The sequence below is a fragment of the Perna viridis genome, chromosome 15 (assembly GCF_037379345.1).
Source record: "Perna viridis isolate PV_CMFRI_1.1 ecotype Kerala chromosome 15, ASM3737934v1, whole genome shotgun sequence".
Classification (NCBI taxonomy): Eukaryota; Metazoa; Mollusca; class Bivalvia; order Mytilida; family Mytilidae; genus Perna; species Perna viridis.
Window position 1 is genome coordinate 6,963,383 of NC_142459.1, and position 15,846 is coordinate 6,979,228.

Here is a 15,846-nt window from a genome sequence, read left to right on the forward strand (position 1 = left end):
AATGTAAGAACAACAATGTTCAGCTTATCAAGATCTGTCATTGTGCAAAATATGGTTTCAATTGGATACCATATTTTGGAGTTATTGCCTTTGAAATGTCAATTTTCATAAATTTTCAACTTCGAAACATATAGGGATCATTAATTTATTGTTTTATAGAAAACAGTTATAATGAAACTTGGCAGAAATGATGTATTTATAGTCCTTTGCTCATATAATTCATATGATGGAAATTTGACTGAGAACTGTTGAACTAAGTATTTAAGGAGATACATATGTAATGCCATTGAATGTCTGTTTTTTCACTTATATTTAAAAAACTAATATAGAAAGAAAGAAACTGGATTATTCAATTTGATGAGAACAAATTAACAGAACCAAACTGTATTAAAGAGTTTCATGGCATGAAACGACCCAGGAAAACGGAAAACGACTAAATGATTCAGGGGTCGAGTGGGTTTTGGGGCAAAATTAGGCTACATGTCCCCTGCTGTCTAGTACAGTCAGCTAGCCATTGACTTCCTGTTTTTTTGCGGGGATTTTTTTGGTAGGTTGCAATAAATTGAGTAACACTAAAATCGTATAATACCATGTAATTGGCGACAATTGTTAATCAATACACACAATATCATGACATGAAAATCAATGAAATATTTGAATTAATAACCAGGGCAAGGTTGTATTCCTCACTTTTCATGTACAGTACAGACACTTGAAAAAGCATGTGGATTTAGCTGAAAATATCTTGAGTAAAAGAATAAGTTATGGATTATAGTTATTTTTTTCTATCATAAAACATGTGTATCAGCAAAATAAAAGTTCCAATGAAGAAAAGAAATTGTGGAATAGTAAATATCTGCCCACTGGAGAAAGAGTTTTGGTCTATATTCCTTGATTATTTCAGAAATTACAATAGATAAAAAGAATTATTTTATTGCAAAACTGTTCAGCAATTAAGTTTACAAATAATTCGAATCACTGAAATTGTTGAATGATGTCTCATCAGAGTTTTTGTCCTTGAAATCTTGTTTCTGAGAAGCTTCTAAATGAAGTCTTTCTAATAGGACATATTACCAGGTGAGCGTTACAGGCTCACACGTGAGCCTCTAATTACAATATGTTAAATTCTGATTTTTGGTTGGCTTCATGAAATTATATCTGTTTTAAGGTTTGACAGGATTTCAATTGATCAGCGAAACATTTTAAGAATTTGTTGGGTTTTATGAAAAAAATTTAAAAGTTTAAAATCATTAACTCACAAAGGTCAATGTAAAAATTGTATCACCGTAGACTGTAAGGTGTTCTTAATCATCACCAGTAAATTCTGGAAGGATTAACATACATTATTATCTGACTTTTGTACACTGTTTAGTTGATTTATTTGAGACTAGGTTATACAGAATCTTGAGTCTTATAGATTCATAAGGTCAAAGGTCAATGGACAAGGGCAGGGGTAATATTTAAACAGGCAAGATGATGACCTTTTTACATTTACTGTGAAAGTACTTTAATTTGTGGAAGAATTGGGAAAGAATCACAAGTTACTGGTTTTGAGGTTTTCAGTATACACATAAATGGGAATCCCTTTTTGTTGGGAACCAAATTTCGTTGTTTGGCCTAATCACGAAGACCACAAAAATTGGTATCCCCAAGAACAATAGTACTTTCACAGTATCATCTTTAGTTGATGATTTGGTTTTCTTCTCTCATGTAAATTTGTTTTATTTAATTTTTACAGAAGAAGAATGCTGACCTATGTAACAAGATACATGAAGAGAGAATGATCTGTCTGGCTGTGAAAATACAAATCAGAATGTTACAACAGAAACAGCTTGAAAGCTCTGCCAATGATCTGGAGAAGGACTTGTTATGGTGAACAGACATATAGACATTGACTTCAAAGGACACCTTATTTAAGTTTGTAGATGTGGATCTATTAAGGCAGATTATTCATAGAGTATTGTATTTGTTGCTAGGCTTCAAATTCTTGTATAAAATCAACAATCTAAAAAGAAAAGATATTACTTTTACAATGCCTCAGTGAAGCAATTATCAAGATGTTCATGATTGTAAATTATGTGAAAAGTCATGAAATCCATACCAGTCATATTGAGTAACTCTGGAATTTTAGAATAATTCTAGTCTTAACTATATCTTTATATTTTCATGGTTACAATGTTGTGTTAGCTTATTACATGTTATTAATTCGTGAATACCAATTTTCGTGGATTAGGGACAAAACACAAGTTCATGGATTCTTGAATTCGGGGTTTTGAGATTTTTAGTATACACATCAATGGAAATCTCCTTTTCGTTGGTAACCAAATTTTTTTTGTTTGGCCTACTAACGAAAACCATGAAAACTGGTACCCCATGAACAATAGGTTTTTTTTTCACAATAGTGATTCTTTGTCTTATTTAATCAGTGTTGTAGGTTTCATGCTCTCTTTTAAGGATAAGGGACATAACTCTTTAAATCAGTGATGTGTTTATATCATATTCAATTTCATCAAAGTCTTTCAAGCTTTCCCTTGAAACAGAATGAAAATAGTCCAAATTACTTTGATGCTTGCATGAGATAGTTGTAAAATGGTAAATACAAATGTTCCAATGATTCTACTTCATTCCATTTGAGTTAGATTTTTTATAGTGCTTCATACGGTTCAAGTGTATTGTTAACTGTATTTTAATTGAATGAGGTTTGTTTTAATTTAAAAGATGTAAAATTGTTAAAATGTTAGTGCTAAAATGATCTGTTATTGATTATTTTATTTCTAAACAACCTAATTAAAGTTAGACCTATCAATTATTCCATTCAATTACTGCATGTAGGATCAAACAATACTCCATTCTACTTTCTGTTCAGATGACCTTTCTATTCAGCCAATCAGATTTAATCTATCATGATTTTGAAAGCGTAATTCAAAGGGAAAACCCTGAGGATTTTTAAAAGGTAATCTGAAGTGTAGTTACATTCCGTGTATAGTGACCGAAAGTAGTGTTTGATAGTTCTAACTTTGATCAGATTAATTTTTAAAAAATATAAATTTCTCAAATAGGTCTTTTCCCTTGTTAACTCTGAATTTTACCTACCCATCAAAAGTAGAACTGCCCCTAAACTGTTTTATGGAATAAAATATATCATATGTTGATATGAGTGAGTGGAAATAGTTAATGTTGAATGCTAGCAAGGGAGATAATATGTTTTAAGTACCTTTTCCACTAAGAATCGGGCAATATATATATAAGGTGCGGCACATGAAGGAAAAAACACAGAGATTTTATTGCATTAACCAATTAATTATACCTGATGACCACCAGAAATAACCATCAAAGTGTTCATAAAATTTGCTTTTTTAAGATATTGATAGATCAAATTTAGTTGAAATGTACTATGGGAAAATGGCGGGAAAACTTTCCCACACTTTTTCCCTATTGGTCTTTGTATTTGACCTCAATTTTTACAAAGAACTTAAATTCTACATTGTTTCCCACTTTCAAAAGGCAATTTACCCCTCCCATTCAAGTTTTACATGCTTTTTCATTGTAGTTGTGTAATATTAAAAAGTCTGAAAAGCATTGGCTGAACCAGGGAGTGCTCCAAGTGGCATCCCTTATCAAACTGAAATTTGTTTTAAAATGTAATTTTTATGTCAGAACATTGCAAAATACTCAGAAAGCTATAAAGTTCAAGCAACTTGATGCATATGTTTTCAGATTTGCCTGGAGTACTGCCACTGATTAAAATACAATTGTAAAAAAACTTCTGACGTAAAATTTAATTATGTATGTGCAATATTTATCTTTGTACTGTAATAAATTATGTATGTTCAATACATCTTTTAGTATACTCAAATGGTTGGTTAATTGTTACTTGTGATGACTGAATTCCTCTTTATACACCCCACTTGCAAGAGTAATCAAGGGAAGCAAGGTTATAGTGGTAATCAAAAGAATGTAATCCAGGGACAAAGACCAGACATGGAAAACGGACATACGCAACAAGGAACATAGAGTAACTAAAATAATACATACAAAGTAACAACATTAAAGGAGCAACTCAGACTCCACTAAAAATAGGGAGCATGGTACAGGTGTAGCGGAAGGCCCCCAGTGAGTCCGGCAAGGCAAAGCCCTGAGGGAAACTCCTGAATTTTAACGATTTTGGAGCCAGTTTTTCAGAGCATATACTACGTTCATGGTATGCATATGTGATAAATAACCTTTATTTCATCTTTAAAATGTGTGTTTTTATTTTTGTTACGTTTTCCGAAAAGTACCCAACTGCGTATTTGCGTATAGGCAGCTACGCCCCTGTATTTACGCATATTTAACTGTATAAAAATAACACCACTTAAAGGTCAACCAATCGTGTGTAATCTATGAAGTTCTACCAGGAAGTAAAAAGATAACATTCCATACCATAACAACAGGGCGTTTTCCTCGTTGACGTTCAAAGAAGTTAACTTCGTGCTGATTAGGAATACTGACCAGTAAAGAGTAAGATTTACTTATCCATTCAACTTTTACTTCAGTGCATTGTACCATCTTCCTGTATTGTCCATACTTTATTATTTCATAACTGTTGATAAATATGTCAAGGGTCAAACTGTAAGACTAAGACTAGTGTTTTTTTTTGGAAATATCAAAACAAAATGAGGTCTGCCACATACAATGAACACACATTAAATCCATATATATAACAAGTATTAATGCATGAATATTCAAGTATCAGTCCACATAGAGTTCAGACAATGCCTTTCAATGGTAGAGTTGATTCATAGTGTAGAATCAAAGTACTCATGTACTGAATCAATTTATATTGATCGTTTTTACGCCTCAAATAATCGTCGTATTGCAAAAATATGGAATAAAAGGAATGTACGGGACCACAATGTAATTGAACTACAAACTACTAGTTGACCATTCCCAGTTTTTAAATTTTCAGTTCGAAATTCAGTTTCCGACCTCCACGTCGAAACTGTCTGTTAAATAATTCAAGCTTAAGAAGATAGACATAGGGTAAAGGACACGACTTTTACAAGTCATGATAACGTCTGTATTCAGCTTATGATATCAATCTCATGTAAGCATCAAGTAACTTTGACTGATTTCATTATGTTTCAAATGAAAGCTTTATATGCTTTGGTGAAATTTAATATGATGCAAACATATCACTGATTTCAAGAGGCGTCCCTTACCCCAGTCCTTCCTGAAACCACAAATCATTGAAATAAATCATATCCTTAGAATTAAATTTGTTACATTCAACTATCAACATTTGTCAGTTGATAAGGTTCATAGCGTAAGTGCTACGAGTTATTTCATAGATACCTATGTGTCATGTGAAAGCGCTTAGTTTCTGGGCATCTAGTCCAGAGACACGTCCATTGTCATAAGAATAAAGTTGTATAATAGTATCACAGGACTTGCTCCCACTAAAAAATATGCAGTCCGAATAGCATATAAAAGAAATGGGGGTCCCAGATTTTGGGGTATCTCGCTTCAACCCAATCCCCTCTCCCAAATAATATCAAACATAATTATTACTTATTACTGCTCTGCGAACAACCTTATGAATAAACACAGGTATCACCACCAAATACGGGTTCATATATACATACGGGAGCCCCTATCACATAATTCCACCAATCATGGCCAAAATAGCCAAAGAAAATGATTAATGTTGCAAAAAGCAATAACACTAGACCAAAAAATGACACAATTTCAGAGAAGTACATTATGGGAATTCCTATGCCATTGTCTATGCAAAGTTTCATTTTTATTTGCCATCTCCCAGCTTCCGATGTCATGTAGCGGTAACCTTAATACAAATATATGATACAGTGTATGATATGTCAGGATGGTTTTAATGGTTATGCTACCCTTTTGTAACAAAAATGGTCAAAAGATGAGCGGCAAATAAAAGCATGAAACCCCTTTCTTTATAATGTTTATTGACTGGTACCACTGCCCCTATTAAACCCCAAGGCCTGCATAAGACAGCTTTCCCAATTAGTACTCAGCATTCCTTTCATTATTCCTATCCTATTATTGAAGACTATTTACAATCGTGCATGGATTTCATTTCTAGCTAAACTAAACATCAAATGGTTTATTATGCGTTTATATGGCAAGCCAAAGTGGACAAAAATGAGCATTTTCTAATATTAAAAAATGATTTTTTAATATTACAAATTCATTTTCTAATATTACATATTAGATTTTTTATATCACAAAACACTTTTTTAATATTAAAAAATCATTTTTAATATCAAAAAAATTTTTTGAATTTCTAATATTAAAAAACTATTTTTAAATTTCTAATATTAAAAACTATTTTTGAATATTAGAAAACGGATTTGTCGTATTCAATGACGATTTTTTAATATTAGGAAACCATTTTGTAATATTAAATAATGTGACTGATTTTCTAATATTACAAATTAATTTTCTAATGTTACAAATTCATTAGAAAAGAAGTGTTTTCTAATATTAAAAAAAAAGGTTTTTTTTAATATTACAAATTCATCTTCTAATATTACAAATTAGATTTCTAATATCGCAAAATACTTTTTAATATTAAAAATTCAATTGAATTTCTAATATTAAAAAACGATTTTTTAATATAAGAAATTGATTTTCTAATATTAGAAAATGGATTTGCCGTATTCAGTTGCGATTTTTAATATTAGAAAATCATTTTGTAATATAAAAAATGTGACTGATTTTCTAATATTACAAATTCATTTTCCAATATTACAAATTCAATTTGTAATATTACAAATTCAATTTGCAATATTACAAAATGTGTGATATTTTATAATATTACTAAATCAGGAATTTGTAATATTAGAAAATGAATTTGTAATATTAAAAAATCCTTAGATACAAATTAGATACTACAATTCATAAAGAAACTACATCTATATATATTAGATTTGATTTGATGTGTTTTCAAATTGATAAAAATATGGAAACATGTTTTATGTGAAATTACAAAAAGGAAATTAATAGGAAACAATAATCATTGGTATGATTAAAAGAAAAGGTGATATTTTTCTTTAATTAATGAAAGAAGAAATGTAGCAACATGCATTGTTATAGAAGAACTTAGTTCAAAATATATTATAAAATGGGAAAAAAAATTCGGAAAATATATACATAACATTGGAGTTTTTGGGTTTTTTTGTTTTTGTTTTTATTTTTGTCAGGCCACTGATACAAGGCGTATCGTTGTAATTAGTTTTACCGGTAACTCGACATTGTGTTAAATTTCAGACAACCTTGTTTTTTAAATGTTTTCTTGTTTACATGTTAGCATTTAAATTTACACGAATAATTCCCTGTCATTGTTATCTTCATTATGTCTTTTTATATTCAATGAATCTTGATAACATATTTTGAAGTCAGTTTTCTTGTAACTTTGTTGATTTATCTCTTTCTTTTTTTCTATTTTTCTTCCGGATGCTATTATCATTTTGAAAATATTTCAAAAAACCTTTTATCTTCACACTTTTACCTGAAAAAATTCTTTTCCTGGTTTTAAAAAACAATATTTTCGTATTCTTTTTTTTTTTTTTTCCTTTTGGATTTAAATCAAACACATTAATAAACAATTGTACGTCTCTGTTTAAATGTAAACATAAATTTCTTTGCGCTATTCGACTAGTTTTTCTTGTCGCTTTTTGTCACTTCTTGTCGCCAATTAGTGAGACCCGCAAACATACGTCATCATTGAAACAGAAACTCCGCGTCTGTCTGATAAGTCCAGGACCACCGCTAATTTAAATCCCTGGCTGTGCTGCATGTCTGTAAGTCATACAAACATTTGTCCCTCAATAACTCTGTTGATATATATGGCGGGTGTGCCAGGTGACCAGCATGACAAGGAGCACCTGTAGGTTAAGCATCCTCTGCTTTTCTGGAAACACCAGCTGAATTGCTCATAAAAAGTCAAATTCGGGGAAGTTGGAAGAGGAAAAAATTATATAAACTCATTCTAAAGTCGATATAAAAAAAAAAAAAATGGTAACAAGCTGAATCCACCATCATCAAAACAAAACAAACATCCCCAGTGCCAAATCACAAAATAATAGTTACGTTTTGCTACTCAGCAGTATGTACATGTAACTGATAAATGTCCCATTGTATTAGTTTTTGTAAAGAAGAACAGGGGCATGATATACATGTACGTAGCCAACGTCAGATCAACGGCTTAGTAATTTGATCAGCAGTATGGTGTTATAAACCCCCCCCCTACACTATGCTACGTGAGGGTTAAGGAGTCGATAAAAAAACACATTTGGTAACAAGATTAATCCCTTTAAGGATTTGAAGCTGGATATATATTTTTTTTTTTGCTTTGAATACCACCCGTCAAAACAAAAAATATCCCCAGTGCCAAATCCCAAAAGGGATTATAATATGAAGGTCTAGAGGCTTAATATTTTGACCACCAGTATGGGGTTAAACTGGATATGATAATGTAACCCCCCACCAATACACTACGCTCCATGAGGGTTAACACACTGTATGAAAGGTCTAAACTCATTCAAAAGTCTATAAAAAAAAATATTTGGTAACAAGCTTAATCCGTTCTGGGATTCGGCACTGGAGATATACATATTTTTTTTGGCTTTGAAGACCACTGTCAAAACAAAACAAAATATAACCAATGCCAAATCCCAAAAGGAATTGTAGGCTATATGTAACGGAATTTATACCCTATACTTCTCTATCTATATTACAGAAAAATGGCATCTGAAAGCTGCAGCATCTGCCTGTTACTAGAAAAAACCAGCACTCCTGAAGTATGGTGTCCACAATGTGAGGATTCCCTCTGTTCAACATGTAGTGAGCAACACAGAGTACAAAAAGCAACCAGGGACCACAGCACCATATCTTATGAGGATTACCTAAAATTACCATCTTTTATCCACAAAATTCAACTCAACTGTGAAGAACACAAGCAAAAATATCAATATTACTGTAGGTCTCACGATTGTGTTGTCTGTTATAAATGTTTATTGCAATCTCATAAAAAATGTGAGGACACTCTACATGTACCTATAGATGATGTGATCCGCAATGTAAAATCTTCAGCCATTTTTGAAGATGTTTGGATATCATTAAAAACGACTCATCAAACTTTTTTGACCGCAATCATTGAAAGAGAAGAAAATGTGAAAATACTGAAAACAAAGAAGGAAGAATTATCAGCAAATTTAAAAAGGAGGACACAAAGTCTTATTGATCAAATAAAGAAACTAGAAAACAAAACACTATCAGAGTTAGAGTCAGTTGTAAATGAAAATGTAAATGAAATCAAAGCCACCACAAAAATCCTGGAATCAAATAAAAGAAAACTTGGTGAATTATTGGAACAGGAGGAACTCATTAAGAACCACGCATCAAATTTTCAAACATTCATCGCAACAAAACAAATGGAGAAAAAAGTTCAAGAATCAGAAGAAATCTTACATAAATTATCTGAAAAAGGAGCCATGGATAATACAGACATAGAAATGAATGAAAACATCACAGCAGACGACACTATTTTTGGAATAAAAACTCTGTGTGACATTAAAGTATCAAAAGAAAAAAATAGAACCTCCATAGACATAAATAAACCAAACAAAGGTCAGGCAGAGGTGAAGACAAGATTCCCAAGACAACTGACACTTAAACAACAGTTTACAGTACGTCAAGGTTGGTGTTATGGTTGTTGTACGCTGCCTAATGGACTCCTGGTGTTGACTGATTATCTCAATGGTGTAGTAAACATACTACACAGTAATGGTCAACACAAATCATCAGTCAGATTTAATGGAGGACAAGGAGCAGTAGATTATGTAACAGTCATCAATGAGAACCATGTTGCTGTTTCTAATCCTCTCCATAAAACAATCTCCATCATAGATGTAGACAGGAGTAAAATCATTAAAACACTTCAGATAAAGAGTAAAGTCTATGGAATTACACATAGTGATGGACATTTATACTTCTGTGTACCTAAGGTAGGAATCCGAAAAATTAATATAGATACAGAAAAAATAGACAAACTCCATGATGACCAGACTGTTAGTGGTGGTTCATGTATAGACACAGATGGCAACAGAATATGTTATACCTGTCCTCTCAACAACAACACAGTTACTGTCCTAGATTCTGATCTCAGAGTTATCTTTACATTCAAGGATCACAATACAATGTCATGGCCTCGTGGAATATCAATGGATGAAATGGACAATTTATTTGTGTGTGATTTTGACAAACATAATTTATTACTAATTTCAAGGGATGGAGATAAACATGAAGTTGTAGTCAGTGGAGGTGATGGGTTGTGTTACCCTCGGTGTGTACATTATGATAAAGTGACCCATCTCCTCACTGTTGTTGATGATAAGAAGGTGGTCAGGATATTTACTGTATATTGACTTTTGATGGAGAATCAAAACTGAGATAAACAAATAATTGATTAATTCGATTTCAAGGTAAGAAAACATATTTTATTTTTTACATGTAGGCTTTGTTTATCTAAATAAATTTTAATAATATCAGACATTTCTACATTTTTTCTTAATTGTCAGACATAAATAAACAAACATTTGTTCATGTGATAATTAACTCGATTAAAAGAAAAGAAACACCTTTTATTTTTTGGGTCTCCATTTTCAGAAATCTTAACAATATCTGACAGAATTTTATATTTTTATTCTGGTATAAGATTACAAAAATATGATCATTATTGACTTATTAAAAAATCTTTCAAATAGTACAGAAATGTCATATTGAGTACAGTGTTAAATGAATGATTTTTTTTAAAAATTATTTTACATTTTTTTTATCAGTAAGTTTTGGTCTTCATCAAGATTGTCAAATACATGTAAATGTATCTATACTCCAAGTCACCTCAGATTGTTTGCGTTTTTTTGCGTTTATTTTTGTAATTACTCGACGGTTACTTTCAAAAGATGTGTCATCATTGAAAATAATTTTAGCCTTTTGTTGTTTATATATTATATACTTGCATTTTCATGTTTCTAAATAAATAAATGGATTTTTCTTATTTAAAAACTGAAAATAATTAGCAAATTAAGATTTATTAATAAAATAAAAAAAATCTAATACTACCATTGTGTAAATATCTAACACCTTTTGCGATCTAACATTAAGAAAATACAAAAAAAAATAATTAGAGCTACGTTTCACAGCTATCTAACACCATACATGTACAACATCAAAATATTAATGTGGTAAAAATTAAGTACATGTATTAATGATTTATTCATACCCAGTATTTAGGTCTTTAAAAATTACTTTCTTTAAAAAAAATAATAAAAAAAGGTACAGTCATGTAATGTACATGTAACATTATTTTAGTCATGGTTTGAATTAATTTAATACACATTTTTTGGCAACATGTGATCTCCTTATACATGTAAGTCTTCCTTGCTTGGACTAAAATGGATTTTCTTTTAAAAGATGGATTTATTTCTGAACTTTTATTATCTTTTTTCTTGAAAAATGAATTACGTGTACATATATATTATTGAAAGATACTACTAAGGACATTGAATTACCCTCAACATTGATAACATGTACTTGCAACTTCAATAATAAATAAAAATATCTTCAATTAATTGATTTAGGTATAAAGGTTGATATTTTTTTGTCAGTTGTTGTAAATGTATATGTATATGTATTTGATTTTATATATTTAGCACAAACAGGGGCAGATGAAGGGGCATATAGGGAAATGTTGAAAAGGGGGAGGGGTGCCACGTTATTATTTGCTCATTCAGATCCATAGATAGCAAAAAAAAATTAAAATATTCAGGGGTGGGGTTACACCCTGAAGCCCTGGATCTGCCACTGTAATTATGTTAACACTTATACCTGTATTTTATAATTAGTTAAAATCTAATGAAAGCTGACAATTTAATAGAAAAATCTTATGTTGAATGATGTGTGTGATGAACAATGCCAGTTTGTATTTTCATGACTAACAAGACTATAACACGTACATGTAGTTTGATAGGTGCATGTAGAATGATTTGGTGTTTTTTTTCTCTTGATGGACTAGGGCAATATTAATTAAACAAATTCAGTTTTAAAGGTAAATAAAACATGTCTAATTTATAATGATTTAATTTATCAGAAATCTTTATAACAATATAAGAAATTTTTCCCCCTTTCTTTTGTAAGAAGTATTTTCACAAACATGTTTTAATTTACTGACTTAATTATCTTTAATGACTTTTTTACTATTTTATTTACATGTACATACATCTAATACATTTTGTAATTAACTTAATTAAGAATCTTTATAGTTTATTTAGTAAAGTGAATGATTTGTTTGAAATTATTTTATATTTCTTTATTAATAAGTGTTGGTCTTCATCAAGTTTTTCAAATACATGTACATGTATCTAGATGTGTCATCAGTGAAAATCTGTTCACTTCATTGTTTTTGTACATGTATATACATGTAGTTGTAGTTATCATTTTCATGTTTCTAAATTGGATTTAGTCATACTCAAATGATGTAAAAAATATTTGTTATTTTGTCATGGATATCATATATACATATACATGTATATTCTTTTAAAAGACTCTTTAAAACAATGAACATTTTAGAAACTGTAAACAAATATTACTTATTTTAGTTATGAATATTATGAGTACATGTACATGTATGTATCCTTTTAATGACTCTATAAAAATGAAACTGTAAAAGAAGTAGTTATGTAAAAACTTGTACTATATTTTATTTTTATCTACATGTATGATTTGAATTGTTTTACAAGACATTTCATTTTCAACTTTTACAACTTGCGATATCCTACAAAATTTGTACATGCAAGTCAAATGAAATTTTGTTTAAAACTTTTTAAATACATTTATTTATGTACTGTACATGTTTAAATCCTTCTCAAGTTACATGAATATTCATATTTTTTTCTTCAAATTTGAAATATTTCTTACTTAAACTGGAAATTATTTTCACTTATTGTAAATACTAGACTATTTGGATTCTTTTTTAAGATGGAATTATTTTCTCAGGTGAGAACTTTCGTTTATGTAGAACTAAGCTATCAAAGGCTTTTCATCTGTATATGTATTATACATTGTGTCTTGATTATTGTATGAACTTACACTTCAGGATGTTGAAGAGTGAAATTAATAACACTTTTAAAATACATGTACATGTAGTATTCATTTGTAAATATTCAGTTTCCTGATTATTTTAAAAACTTACAGTTAATTATTTAGTTTAAATAGAGATCCAGTCCAATAATATTAATAATTCTATAGTACATTGTATTACATTGTAGTTCTAAGGGAAATAATCCATTTTGTTTCCATGTCAATGCTGTCCACCATTCATCAATAGTAGGATTTTGTTTCTGACAGTTTGAATTATCAAGATTTTTTTCATAGTGGGGACTTATCTTTTTTTTTTTTTGGTTGGTTTGTTTTTGTTTGTTTATTCTTTTTTGTAGACTTTATTACAATATTTTAACAACATTTACCACTTAAATGTTTTGTAATTTTATTTAATGCTATAGAAGTTAAAGTTCTAATGTTACAAATGCAATAACTTAATAATACATGTATGTCAATTTTGATCATGTATCAATAAGATTTGCTTTCAATTCAAAATTACTGTGAAACATTATCAAGCCATCGCAGTCCTCCATAATTAGTTTTATTTAACTTTAGAAGAGAAGAGTTATTGCTTTTGAATTTTTCATGTATCCAGAATTTTACTTCTAATCCAATCAAGTCTGAAATTTTTTTGTGTAAAGAGACTTGTAATAGTATTCACACTGCTGATGTAAAAAAAAAATAAAACATATTTTACGAAAATCTCTTTTTGTTTGCCCTTAAGGGCTAGTTTTAATGTCCTTGCCTGTCCTGTCCCTGGCCATTTTCTGAAGATGTTCCCATGAGGGGTTAATTTTGCGCATTGCCAACACAATGGTATGAAGCTTGGCTTGCACTCTAGTGTCCATGAAAGGTTTGTTTGTTTATTGGGGTTTAACGTCCGAGCAGCAATATTTCAGCTATATTCAGACGATAAAGTGTGATCTTGATGTTTTGTCAAGATGTGTCCAATTTATCGCTACCATCTGATGATATGTTTCATGTCTTCCTGATTGTATCTACTAAAGAAGTCCATGTTTGAGACCTTATTAAAGAGGGTTTCTTTCAGTTTCACTAGTATAACAACATTTTACACTAGAAAAGTTTGAAACAGATAATTAACTGCGGTGGAATAATAGTCTCATGCTCTAGTCAGTTCGTTATTGTTGTCTTCTGTCGTTAATGGTATCATTCTATAGTCAGTTTCATCATTGTTGACTGCAGTGAAATAATGGTACCACGCTGTCTTCAGTTTCTTCATTGTTGTCTGCGATGAAATAATTGTATCACGCTGTCGTCAGCCGTCGAGTACTGGTATCATGATGTCATCAGTTTTGTCATTGTCTTCTGTGGTGGAATAATGGTATCATGCTGTCGTCAGTTTCGTCATCTTCGTCTGGTGGAATAATGGTATCACGCTGTCATCTGTGGTGGAATAATGGTATCATGATGTTGTCAGTTTCGTCATTGTTCTCTGCGGTGGAATAATGGTTTAAGCTATAGACAGTTTCTTCATTGTTGTCTGGTTAAATAATGGTACCACACTCTCATCAGTGTCGTCATTGTCGTCTGCGGTGGAATAATGGTATCACACTGTCGTCAGTTCATCATTGCTGTCTGTGGTGGAATCATGGTATCATGCTGTCGTCAGTTTTGTCATTGTTGTCTGCGGTGGAATAATGGTATCATGCTATAGTAAATTTCGTCATTGTTGTCTGGTGGAATAATGGTACCTTGATGTGGTCAGTTTCGTCATTGTTGACTGAAGTGGAATAATGGTATCATGCTGTCGTTAGTTTTGTTATTGTCGTCTGTAGATATTTCATGTTTGAACAATAACTTGAGTATAAACTGAGTGTATGGATCTTCATGAAATTAAACCACTAAAGAAAGCCTGGGATTGATTTTCGGGGTTTTAACTTGAACTGATTACCAATGAGGGATCAGTTCATCATTGCTGTCTGTGGTGGAATAATGGTATCATGCTGTCGTCAGTTTCGTCATTGTTGTCTGCGGTGGAATAATGGTATCATGCTATAGTCAATTTCGTCATTGTTGTCTGGTGGAATAATGGTACCTTGATGTGGTCAGTTTCGTCATTGTTGACTGAAGTGGAATAATGGTATCATGCTGTCGTCACTGTCGCCGTCTGTGGTGGAATAATGGTATCATGCTGTCGTTAGTTTTGTTATTGTCGTCTGTAGATATTTCATGTTTGAACAATAACTTGAGTATAAATTGAGTGTATGGATCTTCATGAAATTAAACCACTAAAGAAAGCCTGGGATTGATTTTAGGGGTTTTAACTTGAACTGATTACCAATGAGAGATCAGAAACAAACATTTTCCTGTTTTGCAGATAATAGCTTGAGTAAAGATGAATGGATCTTATAAATGTACCTCAAGATGACATACCCATCCTTAAAAGAAAGGCTTTGATTGATTGTGGGGGTCGTGCTTACTGAGGAATAAAGGGCAAAACGGACTTTGGTCAAGTTCTTTTCCTGTTTAATAGCTATTAAAATTGAGATCTGTATCAAGCTTGAGAATCGTGTAAAATTTTGGCCCAACTGTTCATGATTAGACCTCTACATTCTAACAAGCATTTCTTTTGCTTAATATGAAAGTAAGACACAAACCATTTTCTTTCTGAAGGGGGCTGGGATTTAATGTTGAATTAATTTTTGCCCAGGC

At 31.0% G+C, this 15,846-nt stretch overlaps 1 protein-coding gene and 1 pseudogene across 4 annotated transcripts in view; both read left to right on the top strand.

Annotated features, from left to right (window-relative positions):
- The window catches only part of LOC148596738 (uncharacterized), a 31,495-nt pseudogene extending 26,995 nt beyond the window's left edge, over positions 1 to 4,500 (top strand). Inside the window, exon 16 of the transcript XR_015918860.1 lies at positions 1,739 to 4,500. The product of XR_015918860.1 is annotated as an uncharacterized LOC148596738 (transcript). The remainder of the gene's footprint in view (positions 1 to 1,738) is intronic.
- Positions 4,378 to 15,635, top strand: LOC148596739 (uncharacterized). 3 transcript variants are annotated; one of them, XR_015918842.1, is made up of 3 exons: positions 4,378 to 4,500; positions 8,753 to 10,496; positions 15,512 to 15,635. XR_015918842.1 is itself a non-coding variant. In XM_088562810.1 (2 exons), exon 2 carries the CDS (start codon positions 8,757 to 8,759, stop codon positions 10,437 to 10,439), a length of 1,683 nt encoding a protein of 560 aa, XP_088418936.1. In that variant the 5' UTR covers positions 4,378 to 4,500; positions 8,753 to 8,756; the 3' UTR covers positions 10,440 to 13,875. The 3 variants fall into 3 exon arrangements, 2 of the variants coding, with proteins under 2 accessions (XP_088418936.1, XP_088418937.1); XM_088562810.1 differs by lacking the exon at positions 15,512 to 15,635 and having other exon boundaries at positions 8,753 to 13,875; XM_088562811.1 differs by lacking the exons at positions 4,378 to 4,500; positions 15,512 to 15,635 and adding an exon at positions 7,703 to 7,814 and having other exon boundaries at positions 8,753 to 13,875.
- The last annotated feature ends 211 nt before the right edge of the window (positions 15,636 to 15,846 follow it).